The sequence below is a fragment of the Acinonyx jubatus genome, chromosome X (genome assembly GCF_027475565.1).
Source record: "Acinonyx jubatus isolate Ajub_Pintada_27869175 chromosome X, VMU_Ajub_asm_v1.0, whole genome shotgun sequence".
In the NCBI taxonomy this organism is placed as follows: Eukaryota; Metazoa; Chordata; class Mammalia; order Carnivora; family Felidae; genus Acinonyx; species Acinonyx jubatus.
In genome coordinates this window covers 42860649-42886062 of record NC_069389.1, presented here as the reverse complement: position 1 = coordinate 42886062, position 25414 = coordinate 42860649, and the positions used below count along the sequence as shown (strand labels likewise).

The following is a 25414-nucleotide window of genomic DNA, read 5'->3' as shown; positions in this document are numbered from 1 at the left end:
CTGTATAGACATTTTTCCAAAGAAGATGTAAAAATGGCTAACAAGTACATGAAAAGTTGCTCAACATAACTGATCATTAGGAAAATGCAAATCAAAAGTACAATGATATTTTACCTATTTTACCCATTCTTCCCTATGATGAGGATTAAGGATTGCACTTGTCATGGGGCGCCTGGGTGGCTCAGCTGGTTAAGCGTCCTACCCTTGATTTTGGCTCAGGTCATGATCTTACGGTTCATGAGATTGAGCTCCACATCGGGATCCATGCTTTTAGTGTGGAGCCTGCTTGGGATTTCCCTTCTCCCTGTCTCTCTCTCTCTCTCTCTCCCTTCCCTGCTCATTCTTCTCTCTCTCTCTCAAAAATAAATAAAATAAACTTTAAAAAAACGATTACACTTGTCATGATGAGCACCAGGTGATGTATGGAATTTTTAAATCACTATATTGTACACCTAAGACTACTATAATACTATATGTTAACTATACTGGAATTTAAAATAAAAAACACAATGATATATTATCTCAACCCAGTTAGAATGCCTATTATCAAAAAGACAAAAGATAACATATTCTGGTGAGGATAGGGAGAAAAGGGAACCCTTGTTCACTGTTGGTGAAAATGTAAATTGGTGCACTGACTATGGAAAACAGTATGGATATTCTTCAAAAAAAATTTTCCCCAAGTTGTTTGTTTGCTTGCTTGTTTATTTGTTTATTTTTTAATTTTAATTTACATCCAAGTCAGTTAGCATATAGTGCAATAATGATTTCAGAAGTAGAATCCAGTGATCCATCCCCTGTATATAGCATTCAGTGTCCTCCTTAATGCTCCTTGCCCATTTAGCCCATTCCCCCACCGAAAATGCCTCCAGCAACCCTCAGATTGTTGTTTATATTTAAGAGTCTTTTATGTTTTGTCCCTCTCCCTATTTTTATATTATTTTTGCTTCCCTTCCCTTATGTTCATATGTTTTGTATCTTAAATTATACATATGAGTGAAGTCATATATTTGTCTTTCATGTGACTAATTTCACTTAGCATAATACACTTTAGTTCCATCCACATTGTTGCAAATGGCAAGATTTTATTCTTTTTTGATTGCCAAGTAATACTCCATTGTACATATATACCACATCTTCTTTATCCATTCATCTGTCGATGGACATTGGGCTCTTTCCATACTTTGGCTATTGTTGAAAGCACTGCTATAAACATTGGGATGCATATGCCCCTTTGAAACAGCACACCTCTATCCTTTGGATAAATACCTAGTAGTGCAATTGCTGGCCATATGGTAGTTCTATTTTTTATTTTTTGAGGAACCTCCATACTGTTTTCCAGAGTGGCGGCACCAGTTTGCATTCCCACAAGCAATGCAAAAGCGTTCCTCTTTCTCTGCATCCTCTCCAGTATCTGTCACTGCTTGAGTTGTTAATATTATCCACTCTGACTGTTGTGAAGTGGTATCTCATTGTGGTTTTGATTTATATTTCTCTGATGATAAGTGATGTTGAGCAATTTTTTATGTGTCTCTTAGCCATCTGGATGTCTTCTTTAGAAAAGTATCTATTCATGTCTTTTGCACATTCCTTCACTGGATTATTTGTTTTTTGGGTGTTGAGTTTGATAAGTTCTTTATAGATTTTGGATACTAGCTCTTTATCTGATATGTCGTTTGCAAATATCTTCTCCCATTCTGTCAGTTGCCTTTTAGTTTTGCTGGAGTTCCTTTGCCGTGCAGATTTTATCTTGATGAGGTCCCAATAATTCATTTTTGCTTTTGTTTCCCTTGCCTGTGGAGACATGTTGAGTAAGAAGTTGCTGCAGACAAGATCAAAGAGGTTTTTGCCTGCTTTCTCCTCTAGGATTCTGATGGCTTCCTGTCTTACATTGAGGTCTTTCATCCATTTTGAGTTTATTTTTGCGTATAAGTAAGTGGTCCAGGTTCAATCTTCTGCATGTCTCTGTCCAGTTCTCCCAACACCATTTGCTGAAGAGACTGTCTTTATTCCATTGAATATTCTTTCCTCCTTTGTGAAAGGCTATATGTTTGTGGGTCCATTTCTCGGTTCTCTATTCTGTTCCTTTGCTCAAGATGTCTGTTTTTGTGTCAGTACCATACTGTCTTGATGATTACAGCTTTGCAGTACATCGTGAAGTCTGGAATTGTGATTCCTCCAGCTTTGGTTTTCTTTTCCAGGATTTTTTTTTTTTTTGGTTATTCAGGGTCTTTTCTGGTTCCATACAAATTTTAGGATTGTTTGTTCTAGCTCTGTGAAGAATGCTGATGTTATTTTCATAGGGATTGCCTTGAATATGTAGATTCCTTTGGGTAGTGCCAACATTTTAACAATATTTGTTCTTCCAATTCATAAGCGTGGAATATTTTTCCATTTTTTTGTGCCTTCTTCAATTTCTTTCATAACTTTTCTATAGTTTTCAGTGTATAGGTTTTTCACCTCTTTGGTTAGGTTTATTCCTAGGTATTCTATGGTTTTTGGTGCAATTGTAGATGGGATAGATTCCTTGATTTCCTTTTCTGATGTTTCATTATTGGTGTATAGGAATGCAACAGATTTCTGTACATTTATTTTATATCCTGAGACTTTGCTGAATTCATGGATCAGTTCTAGCAGTTTTTTGTTGGAATCTTTTGGGTTTTCCATACACAGTATTATGTCATCTGTGAAGAGTGAAGGTTTGATTTCCTTCTTGGTGATTTAGATGCCTTTTATTTCTTTGTGTTGTCTGATTACTGAGGCTAGAATTTCCAATACTATGTTGAATAACAGTGGTGAGAATGGATATCCCTGTCATGTTCCTCACCTTAGGGGGAAATTTTTGTTTTTCCCCAATGAAGATGATATTAGTGGTGGGTCTTTGGTATATGGCTTTTATGATCTTGAGGTATGATCCTTCTATCCATACTTTTTGAGGGTTTTTATCAAGAAAGAATGCTGTATTTTGTCAAATGCTTCCCCTGTGTCTGTTGAAAGGATCATGTGGTTCTTGTCCTTTCTTTTATTAATGTGATATATCACATTGATTGAACCAGCCCTGCGTGCCAGGTATAAATCCCAAGAGATCGTGATGAATAATTCTTTTAATGTATTGTTGGATGCAGTTTGCTAGTATCTTGTTGAGAATTTTTGCATCCATGTCTATCAGGGGATTTGGTCTGTACTTTGTCTTTAAGTGAGGCCTTTGTCTGATTCTGGAATCAAGGTAGTGCTGGCCTCAAAAAATGACTTTGGAAGTTTTCCTTTCATTTCTATTTTTTGGAACAACTTCAAAAGAACAGATGTTAACTATTCTTTAAATATTTGATAGAATTACCCTGAAAGCCATCCAGCACTGGAGTCTTGTTTTTTGGGAGATTTTTGATTATTAATCCAGTTTCTTTATTGATTATTGTTCTGTTCAAATTTTCTATTTCTTCCTGTTTCAGTTTTGGTAGTTTATATGTTTCTAGGAATTTGTCAATTTCTTCCAGATTGCCCAATTCATTGGCATATAATTGCTCAGAATATGCTCTTATCATTATTTGTATTTCTGTGGTGTTGGTTGTGATCTCTCCTCTTTCATTCTTGATTTTATTTATTTGGGTCCTTTCCTTTTTCTTTTTGATCGAACTGGCTAGGGGTTTATCAATTTTGTTAATTCTTTCAAAGAACCAGCTCCTGGTTTCATTGATCTGTTCTACGTTTTTTTTGTTTGTTTGTTGTTTTTTGATTTGTTTTGGATTGGTTTTGTTTTGTTTGTTGTTTTTGTTGTTTTGTTTTGGGTTTGGGTTTGGCTCTGGTTTCCATAGCATTGATTTCTGCTCTAATCTTTATTTCCCATCTTCTTCTGGTTTGGGGTTTTATTTGATGTTCTTTCTACAACTCTTTTTTTTTTTAACATTTATTCATTCTTGAGAGAGACAGACAGAGCATGAGTGGGCGAGGAGCAGAGAGAGAGGGAGACAGATTCCAAAGCAGGCTCTAGGCTCTGATGCAGGGCTCGAACCCACTGACTGTGAGATCATGACCTGAGCTGAAGTTGGATGCTCAACCGACCGAGCTACCCAGGCGCCCCTCTTTTTCTGGCTCTTTAAGATGTAAGGTTAGGTTGTGTATCTGAGACCTTTTTTCCTTTTTTAGGAAGGCCTGAATTGCTATATACTTCCCTCTTATGATCGCCTTTGCTCATCCCAGAGGTTTTGGGCTGTGGTGTTATCATTTTCATTGGTTTCCATGTAGTTTTTAATTTTCTCTTTAACTTCTTGGTTAACCCATTCATTCTTTAGTAGGATATTCTTTCATCTCCAAGTATTTATTGTCTTTCTAAATTTTTTCTTGTGGTTGATTTCGAGTTTCATAGTGTTGTGGTGTGAAAATATGCATGGTATTCTCTCAATTTTTTGTACTTTTTGAGACGTGACTTGTGTTCCAGTATGTGATCTATTCTGGAGAAAGTTCCATGTACACTTGAGAAGAATGTGTATTCTGGTGCTTTAGGATGAAATGTTCTGAACATATCTGTTAAGTCCATCTGGTCCAGTGTGTTATTCAAAGCCATTGTTTCCTTGTTGATTTTCTGCTTAGGTGATATGTCCATTGCTATAAATGGGATGTGGAAGTCCCCTACTATTATGGTATTTTTGTCAGTGAGTTTCTTTACATTCGTGATTAATTGTTTGATATATTTGGGTGACACACGTTGGGGCATAAATGTTTATAATTGTTAGATCTTGGTGGATAGACACCTTAATTATGATATAATGCCCTTCTTCATCTCTTGTTATGGTCTTTATTTTGAAATACAGATTGTCAGCTATAAGTATGGTTACTCTGGCTTTCTTTTCATGACCATTAGCATGATAGATGGTTCTCCATCCCCTTACTTTGATCTAAAGGTGTCTTTAGATCTAAAACGGGTCTCTTGTAAACAGCCAATAGATGGATCTTGCTTTCATATCCATTCTATGGATAAGATTGGAGTCTTTAGTCCATTGACATTTAGAGTGAGTACTGAAAGATATGTATTTATTACCACTGTATTTCCTGTGGAATTGGAGTTTCTGGTGATGGTCTCTGGGCCTTTCTAGTCTTTGTTGCTTTTGGTCTTTTTTGTTTTGTTTCATCTTTTCTCCCCTCAGAGAGTCCCCCTTAAAATTTCTTGCAAAGCTGGTTTAGTGGCCATGAACTCCTGTAGTTTTTGTTTCTCTGGGAAACTCTTTATCTCTCCTATTTTGAATGACAGCTTTGCTGGATAAAGAATTCTTGGCTGCATATTTTTCTGATTCAGCACACTGAATATATCTCGTCATTCCCTTCTGGCTTGTCAAGTTTCTGTGGACAGGTCTGCTCTGGACCTGATCTGTCTTCCCTTATAGGTTAAGGACTTTTTTTACCTTGCTGTTTTCATAATTCTTTCCTTGTCTGTGTATTTTGTGAATTTGAGTATGATATGCCTTGGTGATTGTCATTTTTTGTTGAATCTAATGGGAGTTCTCTACACTTCTTGGACTTTCATGTCTGTGTCTTTCCCCAGGTTAAGAAAGTTTCCACTATAATTTGCTTGCATAAACCTTCTGACCCTTGTTCTCTCTCTTCATCTTCTGGGACTCTTATGATTTGGATGTTATTCCTTTTTAATGAGTCACTGAGTTCTCTGATTCTTAAATCGTGCTCTTTTGCCTTAGTCTCCTTCTTTTTTTTTTCTGTTTCATTATTCTTCATAAGTTTGTCTTCTATATTGCTGATTCACTGCTCTGCCTCACTCATCCTTGCTGCATTCGTTCAAGACTGCATCTCAGTTATAGCATTTTTAATTTTGTCCTGAGTAGATTTTCCTTCTTTTATCTCTGCAGAAAGGGATTCTATGCTTTTTTCAACCCCAGCTTGTATTCTTAATTTCGTGATTCTAAATTTTAGTTCAGACATCTTGCTTATATATCTCTTTTGGTTAAGTCCTTGGCTGTCATTTCTTCCTGTTCTGTCTTTTGGGGTGAATTCCTTCTTTTCATCATTTTGGATAAAGAAAAAGAATGAATAAAATTTTTAAAAAGAAAATTAAAAAGATTAAAAAGAACACAAAAAAAGTCAAATAATGGAAGCTAGATCCTAGGTATGTTTTGTTCTGGTTGTTGAAAGAAGCTTGCTAGAATAGAGAAAAAGGAAAAGAAAAGAATATAAAAAGAAAAAAAGAAAGAAAATGTTTAAAAATTAAGGAAATGTATACAATTAAATAGAATGAAATTAATTAATATAGATAAAATAGAGATAAAATTCCAAAAAAATAAAGTAAAAAATTAAAACAAATTTTTGAATAGAAACATAAACTAAAAAATTTTTATCTTTCCATATTCATGAAAAAAGAAAAGAAAAAAAGGAAAAGAAAATACAAAACCAACAAAAAAACCCTCAAATAGATGGACCAGTATACAGAATGAAATTTGAATAAAATTACATCCCGTTTTCCCTAGAAGTCATATATGAAGCACTTTATAGTCTGTACACTAATCAGGCAGAGAGACTTGTGGTTGTCCTCTGGGGCTTGGTTGGTGCAGTTGGACAGGGCTTGGTGTAATGGCTCCATTTTCCACTAGGTGGCACTGCTTAGCTTAATGGGGTGGATTGGTGTGGCATGCATGCATTTGTGTGTGTGTGTGTGTCTGTGCACACGCACGCATTCATGCACAGGAGAAGTAAAAATGGCATCACCCAGCTTCCCAGGCTCTACCTTCTACCTTCAGAATTCTGTGCTCTCACCAACTGGCCATTACACACCCCTCGTTTGTCTCCAGCTTCCTTCCACTCCCTGCTTCTACACTGCCTGAGTCCAAGATGTCAGCCTGCCAAGTGGCACCCCCCTCCCTAATTTTATCTCAGATGGGGTTGTGTTTCCAAACCCCTCACTTCTGAGGGCACTGCGGCTTGGATCCACTCATACCCTTTGGGGGAGGGCCTCTCCAAGCAGTGGCCAGATGCTGGCTTGCCCCCTGGGAATGTTCACATAACCATGCTGTGGCAGAGGTTCAGAGGTTGTGACTGGATGCTGGCTTGCCCCAGAATAAGTTCGTGCAATCTCATAGCTGCAGCGTTTCAGGGATTATGGTAAATCACAGCACACAACCCACATAAGGTTTCAGCATACCCTGCCATCTTTGTTCCAGTACCAGCAATTGTGTTCTCTGGGGTCCACTGGGACCTATGCCTGTGAGGAGGCCTACCAAATGCCTTCCTAGCAGGGTAGCAGGGGAACCACTTCTCCTTGTGTGACCTGCAGACCCCTCAGACCTCACTGCCAGCTCCTGGGGATTTGCCCTTTCCACCAGAGCACTGCCAGGTATTGGGCTGCAGAATTTCCAAAGCTTCTCTGCCCTGTTTACATGATATTGAAACCCTCTCCTTTCTCCCTTTCTTGTTCAGGCAATTGTAGTGCTTCCACTCTTTGTTTTTCTCTCCAGCCACTTTTGGGGGGAGTGCTTTTCCTGTACTCTCCCCACTTTCTGTGTCCTGTCTTCACAAATACTGCTCCCTACTCTCCATGGCTTCTCTCTCTCCTGGTTAACCTCTCCATGCCATGTAACTGCCGAGTTCTGTGGCTCAAGTTATGCAGATTGTTGTGTTGATCCTCAGACAAATTTTCTAGGTGTGCAAAAATGGTTTGATGCTGATCTAGCTGAATTTCAGGGACAAAAGAAGCAGAGAACTTCCATGTTACTCAGCCATCTTGGCCCCTCCTCCCTCCTCCCTGTTTTTAAATTATTTTTGCTTCCCTTACCTTATGCTCATCTGTTTTTAAAATAGAACTATTTCATGTTCCACCATTCTCACTTTTGCATATATATCCAATGGAAATGAAATCCAGATCTCAAAGAGATATCAACACTCCCATGTTTATTTCAGCATCATTTACAATAACCAAGATATGAAAACAACCTAAATGCCCCTCAGTGGATGAATGGACAAAGAAAATGTGATATATATATATATATACACACACACACACACACACGCGCGCACACATACATAATGGAATATTGTTCAGCCTTTAAACACAAGGAAATTCTTCAAGTTGCAACAACATGGATGAACCTAGAGGACATTATATTAAATTTAAAAAGCCAGACACAGAAAGACAAATACTGCATGACCTCACTTATATGTGGAATCTAAAATAGTCAAATTTAGAGAAGCAAAGAGTAAATGGTAGTTATCAAGTGCTAGGAGAAAGAGAAATGAGATGTTGGTTAAGGGGTACAAAGTTTCAGTTATGCAGGAAGAATAAGTTCTGGAGATCTAATGTACAACAATGTGTTTAAGTAACATTCATTGTATACTAAAATTTTCTAAGAGGGAAGATCTTAAGTGTTCCCAACACACACACAAACATAGAAGGAAAGAAAGTGGTAACTATCTGAGGTGATAGATATGTTAATTAGTTTGACTTTGGGTGTGTGTGTGTGTTTGTATCAGATCATCAAATTAAATTAAAATATATAATTTTTAATCGTCAAATACACCTCAATTTTTAAAATTCAGTTTAAAGCAAAAATTAGTCTTTTTTCTGATAGGTAGACTAGATGAATTCTAACATTCATTTCAATTTCAGAACCTTATGATTCTAAGATTTAATTAAGCAGATGAGAAAACTGAACTTCGGAGTTCAGTTGTCTTGCCTAAAGTCACAGTTTACTGTTGAAAAATTGAGATTTCAGATCTCCTAACTCTTAATCCATGCTCTTGGAAGGACATCTTAAATTCTGGCTAATTAATTATCTTCATTCTCTCTCCTAGTCCCCACCACTTGTGATTATGGGGTAGTCTGATAGACACCTTAGTGGCACTAAGCCAGACAACTAGACTGTGTAGATCAACAAATAAATTCAAGTTGACTAAATGATTGTCTAGCTCATGCATACTCAGGATGAACACAGTTTACACTTATTATCCCAGCATAATTACTAATAGCCTTCCCTTTTACTGTTAAAGTGTCCTGATTTGGATGATATGGTTATGCTACCAATGGCTAACCTGGAAGCCCTAACATTTTGTAGTTACTAATCCTTGAAATAACAAAGCAATTGAGTTCAAGTTACAGCACAAATCACAGATTCCGTTATATCTAAACATAGCCTTTCATCACATAAGCCATCCCAAACAAGATTCCTTTAAGAAAATACATCTTTAGAAGATTTTGTGTTTTATGAGATATTTCATTTGAGATTATTAAGCACTTTTCAGATAAGTAATGTTATTTGGATAGTGCTGTAGAGTTTACAAAAAGCCTGGACTAACAAGAACTTCTTTAATAGAAAAATAATTACTGTGCTTATCTGGGTTCTGGATTATGCTGAGAGAGATTCAGTAGATGGAGGAAATAGCCTTAGCTGCCCTAAAAGAGCAAAAAATATGATTGGAGCGATGGTCTCTGCACAAATGTAATTCACCTAAATATTTTTGAGGGGATAAAAAAATCAAGCACAAAATCCAACACCCATGCACTGAAAGCCTTAAGTTAAACTGTCCTCCTTAGCATCCAGAGATCAGTTATTTGTATACATGCCAGTTTTTCATCTGTCTTCAAAATGTATTTTTAATCTGCGCCAACTACTGGAGAAGCCTGTAATGATATACTATATTAGTTTCTTAGGACTGCCATAACAAATTACCATAAACTGGGTGAATTAAAACAACAGAAACTTATTCTCTCACAGTTCTGGAGTCTAGAAATCCAAAACCAAGGTGTCAGCAGAACCATGCTCTCTCTGAAGTCTCTAGGGGATGATCCTTCTTTGTCTCTTCTTAGCTTCTGGTTATTGCAGACATTCCTTGTATTGTTAAACATATTACTCCAATCTCTGCTTCCATCATCACATGGTTTTACCCTCTGAGTCTACATGCCCTGTATCTTCACGTGGTACTCTTTTCTATGTGCGTGGTTGTGTCCAAATTTTCCTCTTCTTATAAGGACACCAGTCATTGGATTAGGGCTATGTGTGGTCTAATCTAGTATAGCCTCTTTAAATTAACTATATCTGCAAAGACCCTATTTCCAAATAAGGTCATATTCACAGGCACTGAGAAATAGGACTTGACATATTTTGGGGGAAATACAATTCAACCATAAGAGTTTGTCCTCTGCCCTCATCCCCCCAAAACTTATATCCTTCCTATATTCAAAATACATCCACCCCCTCCTGGCATCCCCCAAAGTCTTAACCCATTCCAGCATTAACTCTTAACTCTAAACCTTACCTTCTACATAATCTAAATCACGTATGAATGAGACTTTTGGTATGGCCCAATTGGGGAAATTTTCCTATTTGTGGACTTGTAAAACCTAGAAAACAAGTTATTTCTCTCCAAAATACAGTGTTAAGACAGGCATAGAATAGACATTCCCATTCTGAAAGAGAGGAAATGGAAGAAATAAAAGGGTTGCTGGTCTAGAGCAAACTGACAACCCAGCAGAGCAAATTCTGTTAGGTTTCCAGGCCTCAGAATAATTCTCTGGTGACTTGATATTCTTTCCTCTGGCCCCATTCTCTCAATCCCACAGGGGTGGCAGCCACCCTCTCTAACCAAGGAAGTGGCCCAACTCTCTGGGTCCAGAGGACAGTGGCCTACTTCCAGGCCAGCCCTCTCTGGATCTATGGTGGTAGGGGCAGCACCTCTGGCCTCTGAGCCACTCTCAACATCCCTGCTTACCTCTGAGCCCACGTGGAGTCTTTCTTACATTTTCTTGAAGAATAACACATATTCACAGCCAAGTAACTCTATCAGCCTATTTTCTGCCTGTAGAATCCCCAAAGTCTGACAGCCTTTCTTCATTTGGTCCCATATCTGATCCTTCAGTCCAAGCTGGCAATGTTTCTGCTGAGATAGTTTATTGGATCCATGTGTCACACATCTAATCCCTCCAGCAAAAGTTTGTCTGGCCACACTCTTTGTGTTCTCTCCAGAGCACAGTTTCTTATGGTTTGCAATAAACATAGGGTAATAATTTTCCAAATCTTCAAATTCTGGTGACATTTTACTTAATAATTCTTAAATGGACTAAGCCTTGCACATTCTAGGAGAGCTCACTTGTCACTCTGTAATGAAATGATCTGTTTAGGAAGTTGTTTGCTCTACTAGACTATGAGCTCCCTGGAGGCAAGAAGTTTAGATCATTTATCTCTGTGTCTCCAGTGTCCAGCTTCATAGATGACACAAATTTGGCTTTTAGTAATTATTGGAGAAGGGAAAGATATTGGAAGGAAGGAACATACTGGTAGAGTTATAATTTCGTGGTAAGTAGAAAGGTGCTGGGAGCTCAGACTTCCAAAGCCAAGACTATGTCACTTCCTCAGGACTCTTAGCCATCTACTCTGATCTTCTTAGAGCCTTGTCAGGATCTAAGCATGCAAGAAACATTGCAATCACAAAGTGATCCCAGGCCAGGTAAGCCTTTAGCTCATCAAAGTAGCTTTTCCTTCCAGAAGCTTCCTGGTCAATTCAACAACAGCTTAGCACATATCCAGCATACCAGAAGGGGTAAGGAGGGATCATAGAGTGCCATGTGTAGGCTATGGTTTAGATGGTTAATTCCTGTAAACTGATCAAGGCTGAATATTTAATGTGCTAGAACCCTCAATAGCTCTCTCTCTCTCTCTCTCTCTCTCTCTCTCATTCTCTCTCTGTGTGTGTCTCTAATGGACCTCTATAAGCTGGGATAAGGGAGAGTATATATCTCTTTTTACAGTCTTGTTATGCCTTTACACACCAACCCGTTATATTATATAAATATAGTCCATTACTTATTGTCAAGAATAAAAAGCTAAATGTGTACACCTATGTCTACACTCAACAGGAGTGCAGAAAAGGAACAAATCAGACATTCAGAGGAGTGAGAAAAGTGGAAGAGTCCCATGGAATGCACACCCAGAACAAATGAGAGTGTTTGGTGCCCACCACTTCCTTTCTCCTTTTAACCCCCAAACTAGTTGCTGATATACCCTCTGCCTTCCCCATAGTCATGAGAGTCAGGCTGTGATAAACAAATGCAGCATTTATAGACTGGTTAACAGCAAATGTCAAGTTTAATACCATGAGAGAGGACCCCAAATAGAATATAATTTCATGAGGGCAGGGTCTTTGTCTTGTTCTTATAGCTCCAATGCCTTGAAAGGTGCTAAGCACATAGTAGTTACTCAGTAAATATTTGTTTAATGAATTTTGAATTAATTAAATTGATTAAACAGGAAACTGCTATAGGTAGTCAGAGCGTGGCATTCAGAAAAAAAAATCTTGGGTAAGAAACCCCTGAGATGAAACTATTGTCCAGGTAATGCAGTGCTCTGATTACGTGGCAGCAGCAAGGCCAGGAAGGAGAATGTATGTCTCCAGGAGGTAGTTAAAGCATTCCTTACCCCAGAGTCACAGAGCCCTGCCATCTCCCTTTCTTGCTTGGCAAGATGACTTGGATTATCACTGTATTTCTAGGTAACTACCTCCTTTTCCTGACTACTCAAAGAGAACCACAGCCAAGACTAACAGAACTAATTTTGCTTAGACTAAACCAACACAGTGGTTTAGATATCATTGTTCCTGTACCCAGCTCCAATTGCAGGATCTACCCCCTTATTCTTTTTCCCTTTCCAAAACTACTGAGGGAAAAAATTGGAGGTGGGAGATTTGTTAGGTATTGGCTCCAATATTTGGTTTTCCTCTTCACATGCTCTGACACCTACGTGGCCCTTTCAGCCTTAGGAGCAGATTTTCTGGCCTTCCCTAACATGTCTTCCTTAACTCTATTCTTTCTTCTCTTTGACTTATTTTAGATACCTGCAGCAGAAAACAACCCTTTCCTTGTTGGAATGCACTATTGGTACTCCAGCCACAGCCACCGGACCCAGCACTGCAATGTCTGTCGGGAGAGCATTCCTGCCTTATCTAGAAATGTTATAATCTGCGAAGGTACCTTTTCTGATTACTTTAGGAAATGGAGTCCAGTGGGTAGAGATAGGGGTAAAGGAGTTCATGCGGCTTTAGTGTCACTGACTCACACTAAGTCACTGACTCTAATGTAAGGTTAATTCTGACACTTAACAGACTAAAGAAAAGAGATGGAAAGAAGCTGGCAAAGGGGGGAATTCTCATGAACTAAAATGGAGGGTTGGATCTGATAAGATTGGACAACATGGTCACAAGAATTGGAAAAACAGAAATCACCTCATTCTTGCCATCAATTTCCATTCAAATCAGATAAGTAGAAAATTTAGTCCATAAGAATAAAAAGGAACTAGATCATATGAGAATCAGGCCTTTGGAGGTTGGTCAGAACTATTTAGATTCACCTAGGTTCTAACTTTCAGAGAGATTAGGGAAGGGCTTTAGAATCTTCATTTTCACCAGATTCACATCCATCTTTTCTCCTCCTTTTATCATAGTGTGCAAAGTGAAGTCTCACAAATTATGTGCTTTGAGAGCAATCAAAGACTGTAAATGGAATACTTTGTCTATCACTGATGACCTTCTCATGCCTGCAGATGAAGTAGTAAGTACCAGCCATCTTCTCTTACAGCCACTCTTTCCCATCTCCCCTTTAACCAGGACACACAGGGGAACGAAGACTTCTCGTTACATACAACCCAAGTAGACTTCCTCCTTAGGCTTACAATCCAGCCAATCTAGAAGAATGAAAGCCCCCACATCCAGCTGTCATCATTTGCTAGCATTGGAGTGGGGAGGGCAAGACCATGAAGAACCTTGTTGGGGTCACTTAATGTCCCTCATGGGGTAGCATAGTTACTCCAGCTGGCCCTTTCTCTCTTTTATATCTCTAACTTCTATCTCTTATCTTTTTATTTACCTTTCAGAAGACTATGCCTCATCAGTGGGTAGAAGGAAATATATCTGTCAGTTCTCAGTGTGCAGTATGTCATGAGAACTGTGGCAGTTACCAAAGACTTCAAGACTTCCGATGTCTCTGGTGTAATTCTATGGTAAGACACTTCTCGTCTCCTTGAGAACTTGACTTCTAGAGAGGGGGTGGAGTTAAGCTAACTCCACATAGAAATCTAAGAGACCCTTACCCCAAATATATTATGCAGATTACATAGTATAGAGCTCAGTAGTTAGCCTTTCCAGATCTGGCTACAGAGTCTTGAAGAGAAAGACTTGCTAGTGAGGTCTACTAGTAAATGGGAAAATCTTAACTCTGTTATGACAGGACAGGCAACTAAAAAAAAAAATAAGTTCTGAGTCTATCCTTAAGAAACCTCCTTTCTTCATTCACCATTTTCTGGGAACTTGTAATCTTTGTTAATTAATAATGGTTAATAATATTAACATACTACTATTGCCACTATTTACTAAGTGTTTTGTGTACCTGATCTCATTTAATCCCTACAACAACCCTAAACAGGGCCTCATTGTCCCCATTTACAGATGAGGAAAGTGAGGTTCAGAAAAATGAAGTGATTTGCTCAAGGTCATGCAGCCAGTAAGCAAAAAGAGTCTTGATTCATATATAATTCTGCAAAACCATATTCTTAACTACAACACTACCATTCCTCTATACCAATTGTTCTTAACTGGGGGTGATTTTGTCCCACTTACAGGAGACATTTGACAATGTCTGCAGGCATTTTTTATTGTTACAACTTGGGGAGTTGCTAAACCTCCCATAATGCACAAGGCAACACAAAAAATCTATCTGACCCAAAATATCAATAGTGCCAATGTTGAGAAACACTTACCTAGACCGTTTAGATTTTAGATGCTCCTGTGAAACTGATTATTCTAGGCAAGAAGAAACTAATGCCTGAGCTTCTTTTTAGAAGACTCTGGATCCCTCTACCTTGCTCCAGGCCATAAGTTTCTCCTGGAAAGGAGCTTGTATCCCCATCAGGCACCCCAAGTTTTGCAGCTGTCCCCAGGGGACAACTCTAGATCACGTGGATCTGGTGACCAGTGAGTATAGGTCCCAAGAACTGTAACTAATGGAGAAAGAGTTCTTACCCAGCTACCACACCCAGGATAGAGCAAGAAGCAACAATCTGAGGATCCCAGTGTTACTGTATAAGAGGACTCTTACCATATCTTCATAATTATGGCCTGAGGAGCAGGCTTCTAATTGAACACATATCTAAGAGTGTACCGTAATACATTTTAGAGACCTAGGAGGATAAGCACCACATTGGCACTCTCTCTCTGCCACACTCCGGAGTACCAGTATCTCCCAGGGGGGAACTTTTACATGCATCTGGTATGTTGGCTTTTCACAGCTGCTGCCCAGGTGATCCCCTTTATTTCCTGGTTCTGCTGGCCAGCAAGACTTGCATTACTGGGTCCTATAGGACTGTGACAAATGGAGAGAGGGTTCCTGGCCCACTACCATAAACAGGGCACAGCACAGACAACAGACTGAAAAGAGGCCTATTTGTCCAGCTTCAGCCTCAAAGGCAGGCTTCTGGTCTGGCACACATCTAGGGGCCTAATAAGGTGTTATCTCAGGATGAAATCCAGTGGATGCTATCTTTGTGCTTTCCTTCTGACTTGCTCCAGGTTGCCACTATCACCCAAAAAGGAGCTTGTACACTTGTCTGGCACACCAATATTTGCAACTGCCATACAGGAAGCACCTCTAGGTCTCCCAGCTCTGGTGGCCATGGGCCTTATGCCTGCAGTCCCACAGGATTATATATAGTTGCATACTTTAAAAGCTGCTATTTAAGGGTCTGGCTTCCAATCACTCGAACTAGGTACTGATTAAAATCCCCACCTTTGGGACAGTGACATGTTTTGGCACACTCTCAACTACTAGGAGCCACTAGACAACCAAAAGGTGGGCAGGGTTGAATAATAAGTTTCATCCCCTACACAAGGCCACACTCTCAAGACTGAGAGGTGGCTGTTTAATCTAATTGATATAAACCAACCCAGAGAATGAAGGAAAATAAAGAAACAGAAGAATATATTCTAAATAAAAGAAGAAGATAACACATCAGAAAAAAAAGTCCTTCATGAAATGTAGAAGAGTTACTTACTTGATAAAGTGTTTAAAATAATGACCATAAATGCTCACCAACCTCAGGAGAATGGATGAACATAGTGAGAACTTCAACAAAGAAAATATAAAAATTAAGAAGAGACAAATGAATGGAAAAATATTCTGTGCTCATGGACTGGAAGAATTAATATTGTTAAAATGTTCATACTGCCCAAAGCAATCTAAAGACCTAATGCAATCTCCATCAACATTCCAATGGCATTTTTCACAGAAATAGAACAAGCAATCTCAAAATTTGTATGGAGCCACAAAAGACCACAGATAGCCAAAACAATCTTGAGAAAGGAAGAAGTGGGAGACATCATGCTCCCTGATTTTAAATTCTATTACAAAGCTATGGTAATCAAAACAGTATGGTACTGGTAGAAAAACAGACACATAGATCAATGGAACCGAATGCAGAACCAGAAAGAAACCCATGCATATATGGTCAATTAATTTATGACAAAGGAGCCAAGAATATACAACAGGGAAAGGACAGTCTTTTCAATAGTGCTGGAAAACTGATCCACATGTAAAAGAATAAAACCAGACCACTATTTTACATTATTCACAAAGAATTAACTCAAAATAGATTAAAGACTTGAACATAAGACCTGGAACCATAAAATTCCTAGAAGATAACATAAGCAATAAGATATTTGTCTTGGTGATGATTTTTTGTATTTAATACCAAAAACAAAGGAAACAAAAGTAAAAACAAAAAAGTGTGATTACACTTCTGGGTATTTACCCAAAGACAATTAAAACACTAACTTGAAAAAAAATCTAGGGGCGCCTGGGTGGCGCAGTCGGTTGAGCGTCCGACTTCAGCCAGGTCACGATCTCGCGGTCCGTGAGTTCGAGCCCCGCGTCAGGCTCTGGGCTGATGGCTCGGAGCCTGGAGCCTGTTTCCGATTCTGTGTCTCCCTCTCTCTCTGCCCCTCCCCCGTTCATGCTCTGTCTCTGTCCCAAAAATAAATAAAAAAAAAAACGTTGAAAAAAAAATTAAAAAAAAAAAAATCTGTGCACCAACATGTTCATTGAAGCATTATTTACAATAGTCAAGATATGGAAACAACTGAGGTATTCACTAACAGATGAATGAAGAAAATGTGATATACACAATAATGGAATATTATTCAGCAATAAAAAATAAAATCTCACCATTTGCCACAACACTGACTTTGAGGGCATTTTGCTAAGTGAAATAAGTCAGGGAAAGACAAATATTATATGATCTCATGTATATGCGAAATCTAAAAAAAAAAAAAACCCACCAAGCTCATAGATACAAAAACAAAAAAAGGTTGTTACATAATGATAAAGGGGACAATCCAACAAAAGGAGATAACATTTGTAAATATTTATGCACCCAACATAGGTGAACCTAAGGGAGAAAAGCACAGCAATATGATATTAGAGGATTTAAATAATAGATTTGTAGTTGCCAAAGTGAAGGTTGGATGAAATGAGTGAAGGGGAGGATTATAATATACTTCTAGTTCTGAAATAAATAAGTCATGAGATGTAATGTACAATGTGATAACTATAGTTAGTAATACTACATTGCATATTGGAAAGTTACTAAAGAGTGGATCTTAAAATTTCTCATCACAGGGAAAAGATTCTGTAACTATGTATAGTGACAGATGTTAACTAGACTTATGGTGATGATTATATCACCATGCATTTAAATATCAAATTATTGTGCTGTACACCCAAAACTAATATAATGTTGTATGCTTATATCTCAATAACAAAAGACAGAAAATATAAGAAAATAGCAAATAAAAGTCACAGAACTTTAGAATACAATAACTGAACTGGAAAAGTACACGAGAGAGGTTCAACACAGACTAGACAAAGCAGAAGAAAAGATGAGTGAATTTGAATACAGGGGAGTGGATCACACCCAATCTGAGAAGCAAAAAGAAAAAAAATGTGAACAAACCAGAAGATAGCAAAAGAGATCATGAGACATCAAGTGGACCAACATTCTCATTATAAGGTTACAGAAGGAGAAGAGAGAGAGAAAGAGAAGGGTTATAAAACTTATTTGAAGAAATAATGGCTGAAAACTTTCTTAACTTGGAGAAGGAAACAGACCTACAGATACAAGAAGGCAAGAGAGCTGCAAATAAGATGAACCAAAGAGACCCATAAAGACCAAAGAGACACATTATAATTGAAATATCAAAAGTTAAAGACAAGAAAAGAATATTAAAAGCAAGAAGACAAAAACTTGTCACGTACAAGTGAACCCCCATAAGACTATAGCATATTTTTCAGCAGAAAATTTGCAAGCCAGAAGGGATTGGGACAATATATTCAAAATGCTGGGGGAAAAAACTTCCAAGCAAGAATACTTGACACAGCAGTGTCAATCAGAATTAAAGGAGAGAGAGTTTTTCAAACAAAAGCTAAATGAGTTCATTACCACTATACTGGCCATATAAAAAAAATGTTAAAGAGACTTCTTTAAGCTGAAATTAAAGGGCACTAATTAGTAAGAGGAAAACATATGAAAAATATAAATCTCACCGGTAAGGGTAAATATATTGTAAAATTCAGAATAATCTAACAGTGTAAAGGTGGTGAATTAATGATTTATAAAGCTAGTATGAAAGATAAAAATAGTAAAAGTAACCATAACCATAATTTTATAAGGGATACACGACATAAAAAGATTGTAAGTGGTGGAGCGCCTGGGTGGCTCAGTCAGTTGAGCGACCAACTTCAGCTCAGGTCATGATCTCACGGTTTGTGAGTTCAAGCCCCGCATTGGGCTCTGTGCTGACAGCTCAGAGCCTGGAGTCTGCTTCGGATTCTGTGTCTCCCTCTCTCTCTGCCCCTCCCCCATTCATGCTCTGTCTCTGTCTCAGAAATAAATAAACATTAAAAAAAAATTTTAAGATTCTAAATAGTAATATCAAAAACACAAAAGGTTTGGAGGGAGTAAAATATAGAGTTTTAGAATGCATTCAAACTTAAATTGTTATCAACTTAAAACAGACTGTTACACCTCCCCCTGCTCATGCTCTGCCTCTCTCATCTTTCAAATATAAATAAGTTTTAATTTTAAAAAAAATGGGGGAGCACCTGGGTGACTCTGTCAGCTGAGCCTCCAACTTCAGCTCAGGTCATGGTCTTGCAGTTCATGAGTTCGAGATCCACTTTGGGCTCTGTGCTAACAAACAGCTCAGATCCTGGAGCTTTCTTCAGATTCTGTGTCTCCCTCTCTCTCTCCCCCTCCCCTGCTCATGCTCTACCTCTCTCTGTCTCTCAAAAATAAATAAATGTTAAAAAAATTTTAATAAAAAGAAACCAGACTGTTACAAAAGGTGTTATACGCAAGCCTCATGGTAACCACAAAGCAATAATCTTAGTAGATACACAAAATATAAAGAGAAAGGAATATAAGTATACCACTACAGAAAATCTTCAAATCACAAAGGAAGAGAGTAAGAGAAGAGCAGAGGATCTATAAAACAACCAAAAAACAATGAGCAAAATGTCAATAAGTACATACCTATCAGTAGTTATCTTAAATAATATACATGAACTAAATTCTCAAAACAAAAGACATAGAGTGGATGGATTTTAAAAAGACCCATTTATATCCTGCCTATAAGATATTCACTTCAGATATAATGACACACAAAAACTGAAAATGAAGGGGTGGAAAAATATATTCCATGCAAATGGAAATCAAAAGAAAGTAGAGGTAGTTATATTAGACAAAATAGGCTTTAAAACAAAGACTGTAATTAGAGACAAGGAAGGTCATTACATAATGATAAAGAGGACAATCCAACAAGAGGATATAACATTTGTAAATATTTATGCACCTAACATAGAAGTACCTAAGGGAGAAATGCATAGCAATACAATATTAGGGAAATTAAATACTCCACTGTCATCAATAGAAAGAGTATCCAGACAGAAAATTAATACAGAAACATTGGCACTAAATGACACATTACCACAGATGGATTTAATAGATATATACTGAACATTTCATCCAAAAGCCACAGAATATACATTCTTGTCAAATGCAAATAGAACATTCTCCAGGAGAGATCATATGTTAGACAACAAAACTAGTCTTAATAAATTTTAAAAGATTGACATCATATAAAGCATCTTTTCTGACCACAGTGGTATAACACTACTAATCAATTACAGGAAGAAAACTGGAAAATCCACAAATATGTGGATATTAAACATGCTACTGTACAAAAATGGGCCAAAGAAGAAATCAACAGAGAAATAAAAAGATACCTTGAGACAAATGAAAATGGAAAAAAACATACCAAAACTTATGTGATGCAGAGTAGTAGGATCCTAAGCTCACCTCATTCCACAGACACACTGAGATAGTAGTCACATCAATGCAACTAATTCAGAAAATGACCCAAAGACTGGCAGAAGAGACCTTCCACAGTTAATTGTAGTAAGGAGGCCACAATAAAAAGGGTAAGAAGGGCAGAGATACAACTGGGAACCAAACCCTTAGTGAGACACAATTGGGAAAGAAACCACAAATGGAAGAGACACCACAGGTACAGAGAAGAGAATCAGACCCTACCAACAGGCACCTCAGGCACAGGGAACCTGAACTAGGAAGATGAGTTCCCATAACATTTGGATTTGAAAAACAGTGGGCCTTAACTTCATGAGTTTTTACAATCAACAGGGCTTAATTCTGAATACTTTAAAAACCAGTGAGCTTAGCTCCAGGAGAACCAGAGGGTGATAGGAAGCTAGGTCCTTGTTGTTAAATAGACAACATAACAACCCAGCCAAGATAGAGCATAGAAGCAGCAGTTTGAGCACCTGGGGTATAAGTGAAGATTTGTTTATTAATCCCAGAACGTGTGCTGGAAGAGATCTGTAGAAGACTTCTCCAAGAACAAAAGAGCTATTGGGTGCCATTTCTCTCCCATCCTTCCCAGCCCAAATAGCTGCACACCTACAGGAACCAGCGAGAACACTCTCCACCTAACTTACTAACACTGTGTGCCCTACCCCCATTCTCCTATTCTCCTGCAGATCTGCCCCATTCAACCCACAGATAGTCCCTCCAAAGCAGCTCCTGGTAAACTGCATCCTGCAAGCAACCCCAGCAGGGACAAACACTACTCCAAAGTTGACTTCTACCTTGGAAGGAGTAGAAGATAACCACACACACCAGTGCACCACAGCCCTAGCATCCAAACCTTACAGTTGGCTGTGCAGAGAGGGTATCCTGCTGATCAGTGTAACTACAGCCCTGGCAGATGGATGGGTGCAGGCATCTGATCTTACTGCAGGTCTTGCCGACCAACAAAAGCCTCTCAGGAGACAATGCAGGGAGAGTGTCCTGCAGGTCAGTGTGACTGCAGCCCTGGTAAGTGAGCTTAGGACAGACATTTGGTTTGATTGCCAACACTGCCCAACTATAAGCCTACAGTCCCACACAGGTTTCCTAACAGCACAGGGATTAAACTGTGCCTACTATGCCACAAAAGTCAAAGTGGACCATTGCAGCCAACTGTACTGAAGGCAGACAAGGTGCAGCCACAACAGAAAGGCACAAACAACCCACATAGGAGGCACTACTGAAGTGCCTGGTTCTGGTGAATAAGTGACATTATGCTACAGGGAACTACAAGATATCTTCTTCATAGGGCCACTATTTTCAAGATCAGAAGACATAACTGACTTATCTAATACACAGGAATAAACACAAAGACTTAGACAAAATGAGGAGACAGAGGAATATTTCAAAGAACAGGACAAAACCACAGCAAAAGAGCTAAATGAAATAAAACTAAGCAATATACCTGATAAAGAATACAAAGTAACGCTCATAAAGATACTTACTGGACTTAAGAGCAGAGGATCTCATTGAGAACTTCAGCAAAGAGATAGAAAATATTAAAAAAGAACCAACCACGAATGAATAACTCAATAACTGAAATTAAAAATACACTACAGGGTCACAGACAACATGATAATCTACATGGAAAACCCAGAAGACTCCACCAAAAGGCTGCTAGAACTGATCCATGAATTCAGCAAAATCTCAGATACAAAACCAATGTACAGAAATCGGTTGCATTTCTATACATCATTAATGAAGCAACAGAAAGAGAAACCAATAAATTGATCTCATTTACAATTGCACCAAGAACAATAAAATACCTAGAATAAACCTAACCAAAGAAATAAAACATCTGTATGTTGACAACTATAGAAAACTTATGAAGTAAATTGAAGAAGACAAAAAAATGGAAAAATATTCCATGCTCATGGATTGGAAGAATAAATATTGTTAAAATGTCAATACTACCCAAAGCAATTTACACATTCAGTGCATTCTCAATCAAAATTGCACTGGCATTCTTCTCAAAGCTAGAACAATCCTAAAATTTGTATGGAACCACAAAAGACCCTGAATAGCCAAAGTAATATTGAAAAAAAAAAAAAAGCAGAAGTCATCAGTCATCACAATCCCAGACTTTAGCCTGTACTACAAAGCTATAATCATCAAGACAATATGGCATTGGCACAGAAACAGACACAGAGACCAATGGAATAGAATAGAGAACCCAGAATTGGACCCACAAATGTATGACCAACTAATCTTTGCCAAAGCAGGAAAAATGGAAAAAAGACAGTCTCTTTAGCAAATGGTGCTGGGAGAACTGGATGGCAACATGCAGAAGAATGAAACTAGACAACTTCTTACACCATACACAAAAATAAACTCAAAATGGATGAAAGAACTAAATGTGAGACAGGAAACCATCCAAACCCTAGATGAGAAAACAGGCAATAGCCTCTTTGACCTCAGCCACAGCAATTTCTTACTCAACACATCTCCAAAGACAAGAAAATTAAAAGTAAAAATGAACTACAGGTACCTCATCAAAATAAAAAGCTTCTGCACTGCAAAGGAAACAATCAACAAAACTAAAAGACAACCGATGGAATGGGAAAAGATATTTTCAAATGACATATTGGATAAAGGGTTAGTATCCAAAACTTATAAAGGACTTGCCAAATTCAACACCTGAAAAACAAATAATCCAGTGACAAATGGGCAGAAGATATGAACAGATGTTTTTCCAAAGAAGACATCCAGATGGCTTACAGACACATGAAAAGATGTTCAACATCACTCATCATCAGGGAAATACAAATCAAAACCACACTGAAATACCACCTCACTCCGGTCAGAGTGGATAGAATTAACAACTCAGGAAACAACAGATGTTGGTGAGGAAGTGGAGAAACGGGAAACCTCTTGCACTGTTGGTGGGAATGCAAACTGGTGCAGCCACTCTGGAAAACAGTGTGGAGGTTCCTCAAAAAATTAAAAATATAACTACCCTATGACCCAGCAATAGCACCGCTAGGAATTTACCCAAGGGATACAGGAGTGCTGATGCATAGGGGCACTTGTACCCCAATGTTTATAGCCGTGCTTTCAACAATAGCCAAATTATGGAAAGAACCTAAATGTCCATCAACTGATGAATGGATAAAGAAGATGTAGTTTATATATACAATGGAATACTACTTGGCAATGAGAAAGAATGAAATCATGCCACTTGCAGCAACGTGGATGGAACTGGATGGTATTATTCTGAATAAAATAAGTCATACAGAGAAAGACAGATATTATATGTTTTCATTCATATGTGGATCTTGAGAAACTTAACAGAAGACCATGGGGGAAGGGGAGGGGAAAAAATAGTTACAAACAGGGAGGGAGGGAGACAAACCATAAGAGACTCTTAAGTACAGAGAACAATTTGAGGGTTGATGAGGAGGTGGGGGAAAGAGGAAAATAGGTGATGGGCATTGAGGAAGGCACTTGTTGAATGAACATTGGGTGTTGTATGTAAGTGATGAACCACGGGTATCTACCCCAAAAACCAAGAGCACACTTTACACACTGTATATTAGCCAATTTGACAATAAATTATATTAAAAATACACTATAGGGAATCAATAGTAGATTAGAGGAGACAGAGGAACATGTCAGCAACCTGGAAGACAGGGTAATTGAAAGCAACCAAGCTGAAGATCAAAAAAATACAAACGAATATTTAAAAAATGGGAATAGGTTAAGGGAACTCAGCAACATCATCAAGTATAATAACATTCCAATTACAGGGATCCCAGAAGGAAAAGTGATAGAGAGGGCAGAAAATTTATTTGAAGTAATAATAGCTGAAAACATCCCTAATCTGAGGAAGGAAACAGAAATCCATTTTCAGGCAGCACAGGCAGCCCCAACAAAATCAGCCCAAAGAGGTCCACACTGAGACACATAATAATTTAAATGGCAAAGCCTAATGATATATATAGAATTTAAAAAGCAACAAAAGCAAACTGTTACATACCAGGGGAACCCCATAAGTCTATCAGCTGATTTTTCAGAAGAAAGTTTTCAGGCCACAAGGGACTGGCATAATATATTCAAACTACTGAAAGGAAAAAACCTGAAACTTGGAATACTCTACCCAGAAGGGCTATCATTTAGAACAGAAGGAGAGATAAATAGTTTCCCAGACAAAAAAAAAAAAAGCTAAGAGTTCCTCACCATTAAACCAATCTTACAAGAAATGTTAAACAAAATTCTTTGAGTGAAAAGAAAAGGCCATAATCATGAGTAAGAAAATTATGAAAAGAAAAAACTTCACACGTAAATGGAAGCATATAATAAAAGTATAAGATTAATCACTTAGAAAACCAGTATGCAGATTAAAGCATAAAAACAGTAAAATCAATTATACCTATAGACATCAGTCAAGGGATTCACAAAATAAAAGGATGTAAAATATGACATCCATAAAACATGTGAAGGGAGGAGTAAAAATTTAGTGCTTTTAATGAGTTCAAACTTAAGTGACTATCAACTTAATATCAACTGCTATATGCATAAGATGTTATATACAAACCTAATGGTAACCACAAATCAAAAAGCTATAGTAGATACACAAGAAATAAAGACAAAGAATCCATCCAAGCATATCACTAAACAAAGCCATCACAACACAAGGGAAGAGAGTAAGGGGAAAAAAGGAACAGAGAAGAACTACAAAAATAACCATACAATAAGTAACAAATGGCAATAAGTACATACCTAGTAATAATTACTTTCAATGTAAATGAAATAAATGCTTTATTTAAAAGACATAGAGTGACTGAATGGATAAGAAAGCAAGACCCATCTGTATGTTGCCTACAAGAGACTCACTTCAGACCTAACAACACATGCAAATTGAAAGTGAAGGGATTGGAAAACATTTATCATGCAAATGGAAGCAAAAAGAAAGCTGGGGTAGCAATACTTATATCAGAAAAAATAGACATTAAAACAAAGACTGT

At 37.9% G+C, this 25414-nt stretch overlaps 1 protein-coding gene across 1 annotated transcript in view; it reads left to right on the top strand.

Annotated features, from left to right (window-relative positions):
* Window positions 1-25414, top strand: part of DGKK (diacylglycerol kinase kappa) — a 156367-nt gene that overhangs the window by 71543 nt on the left and 59410 nt on the right. The window contains exons 5-7 of the mRNA XM_053202325.1: window positions 12816-12951; window positions 13425-13531; window positions 13857-13979. Coding sequence (XP_053058300.1) covers window positions 12816-12951; window positions 13425-13531; window positions 13857-13979 — 366 coding nt within the window. The remainder of the gene's footprint in view (window positions 1-12815; window positions 12952-13424; window positions 13532-13856; window positions 13980-25414) is intronic.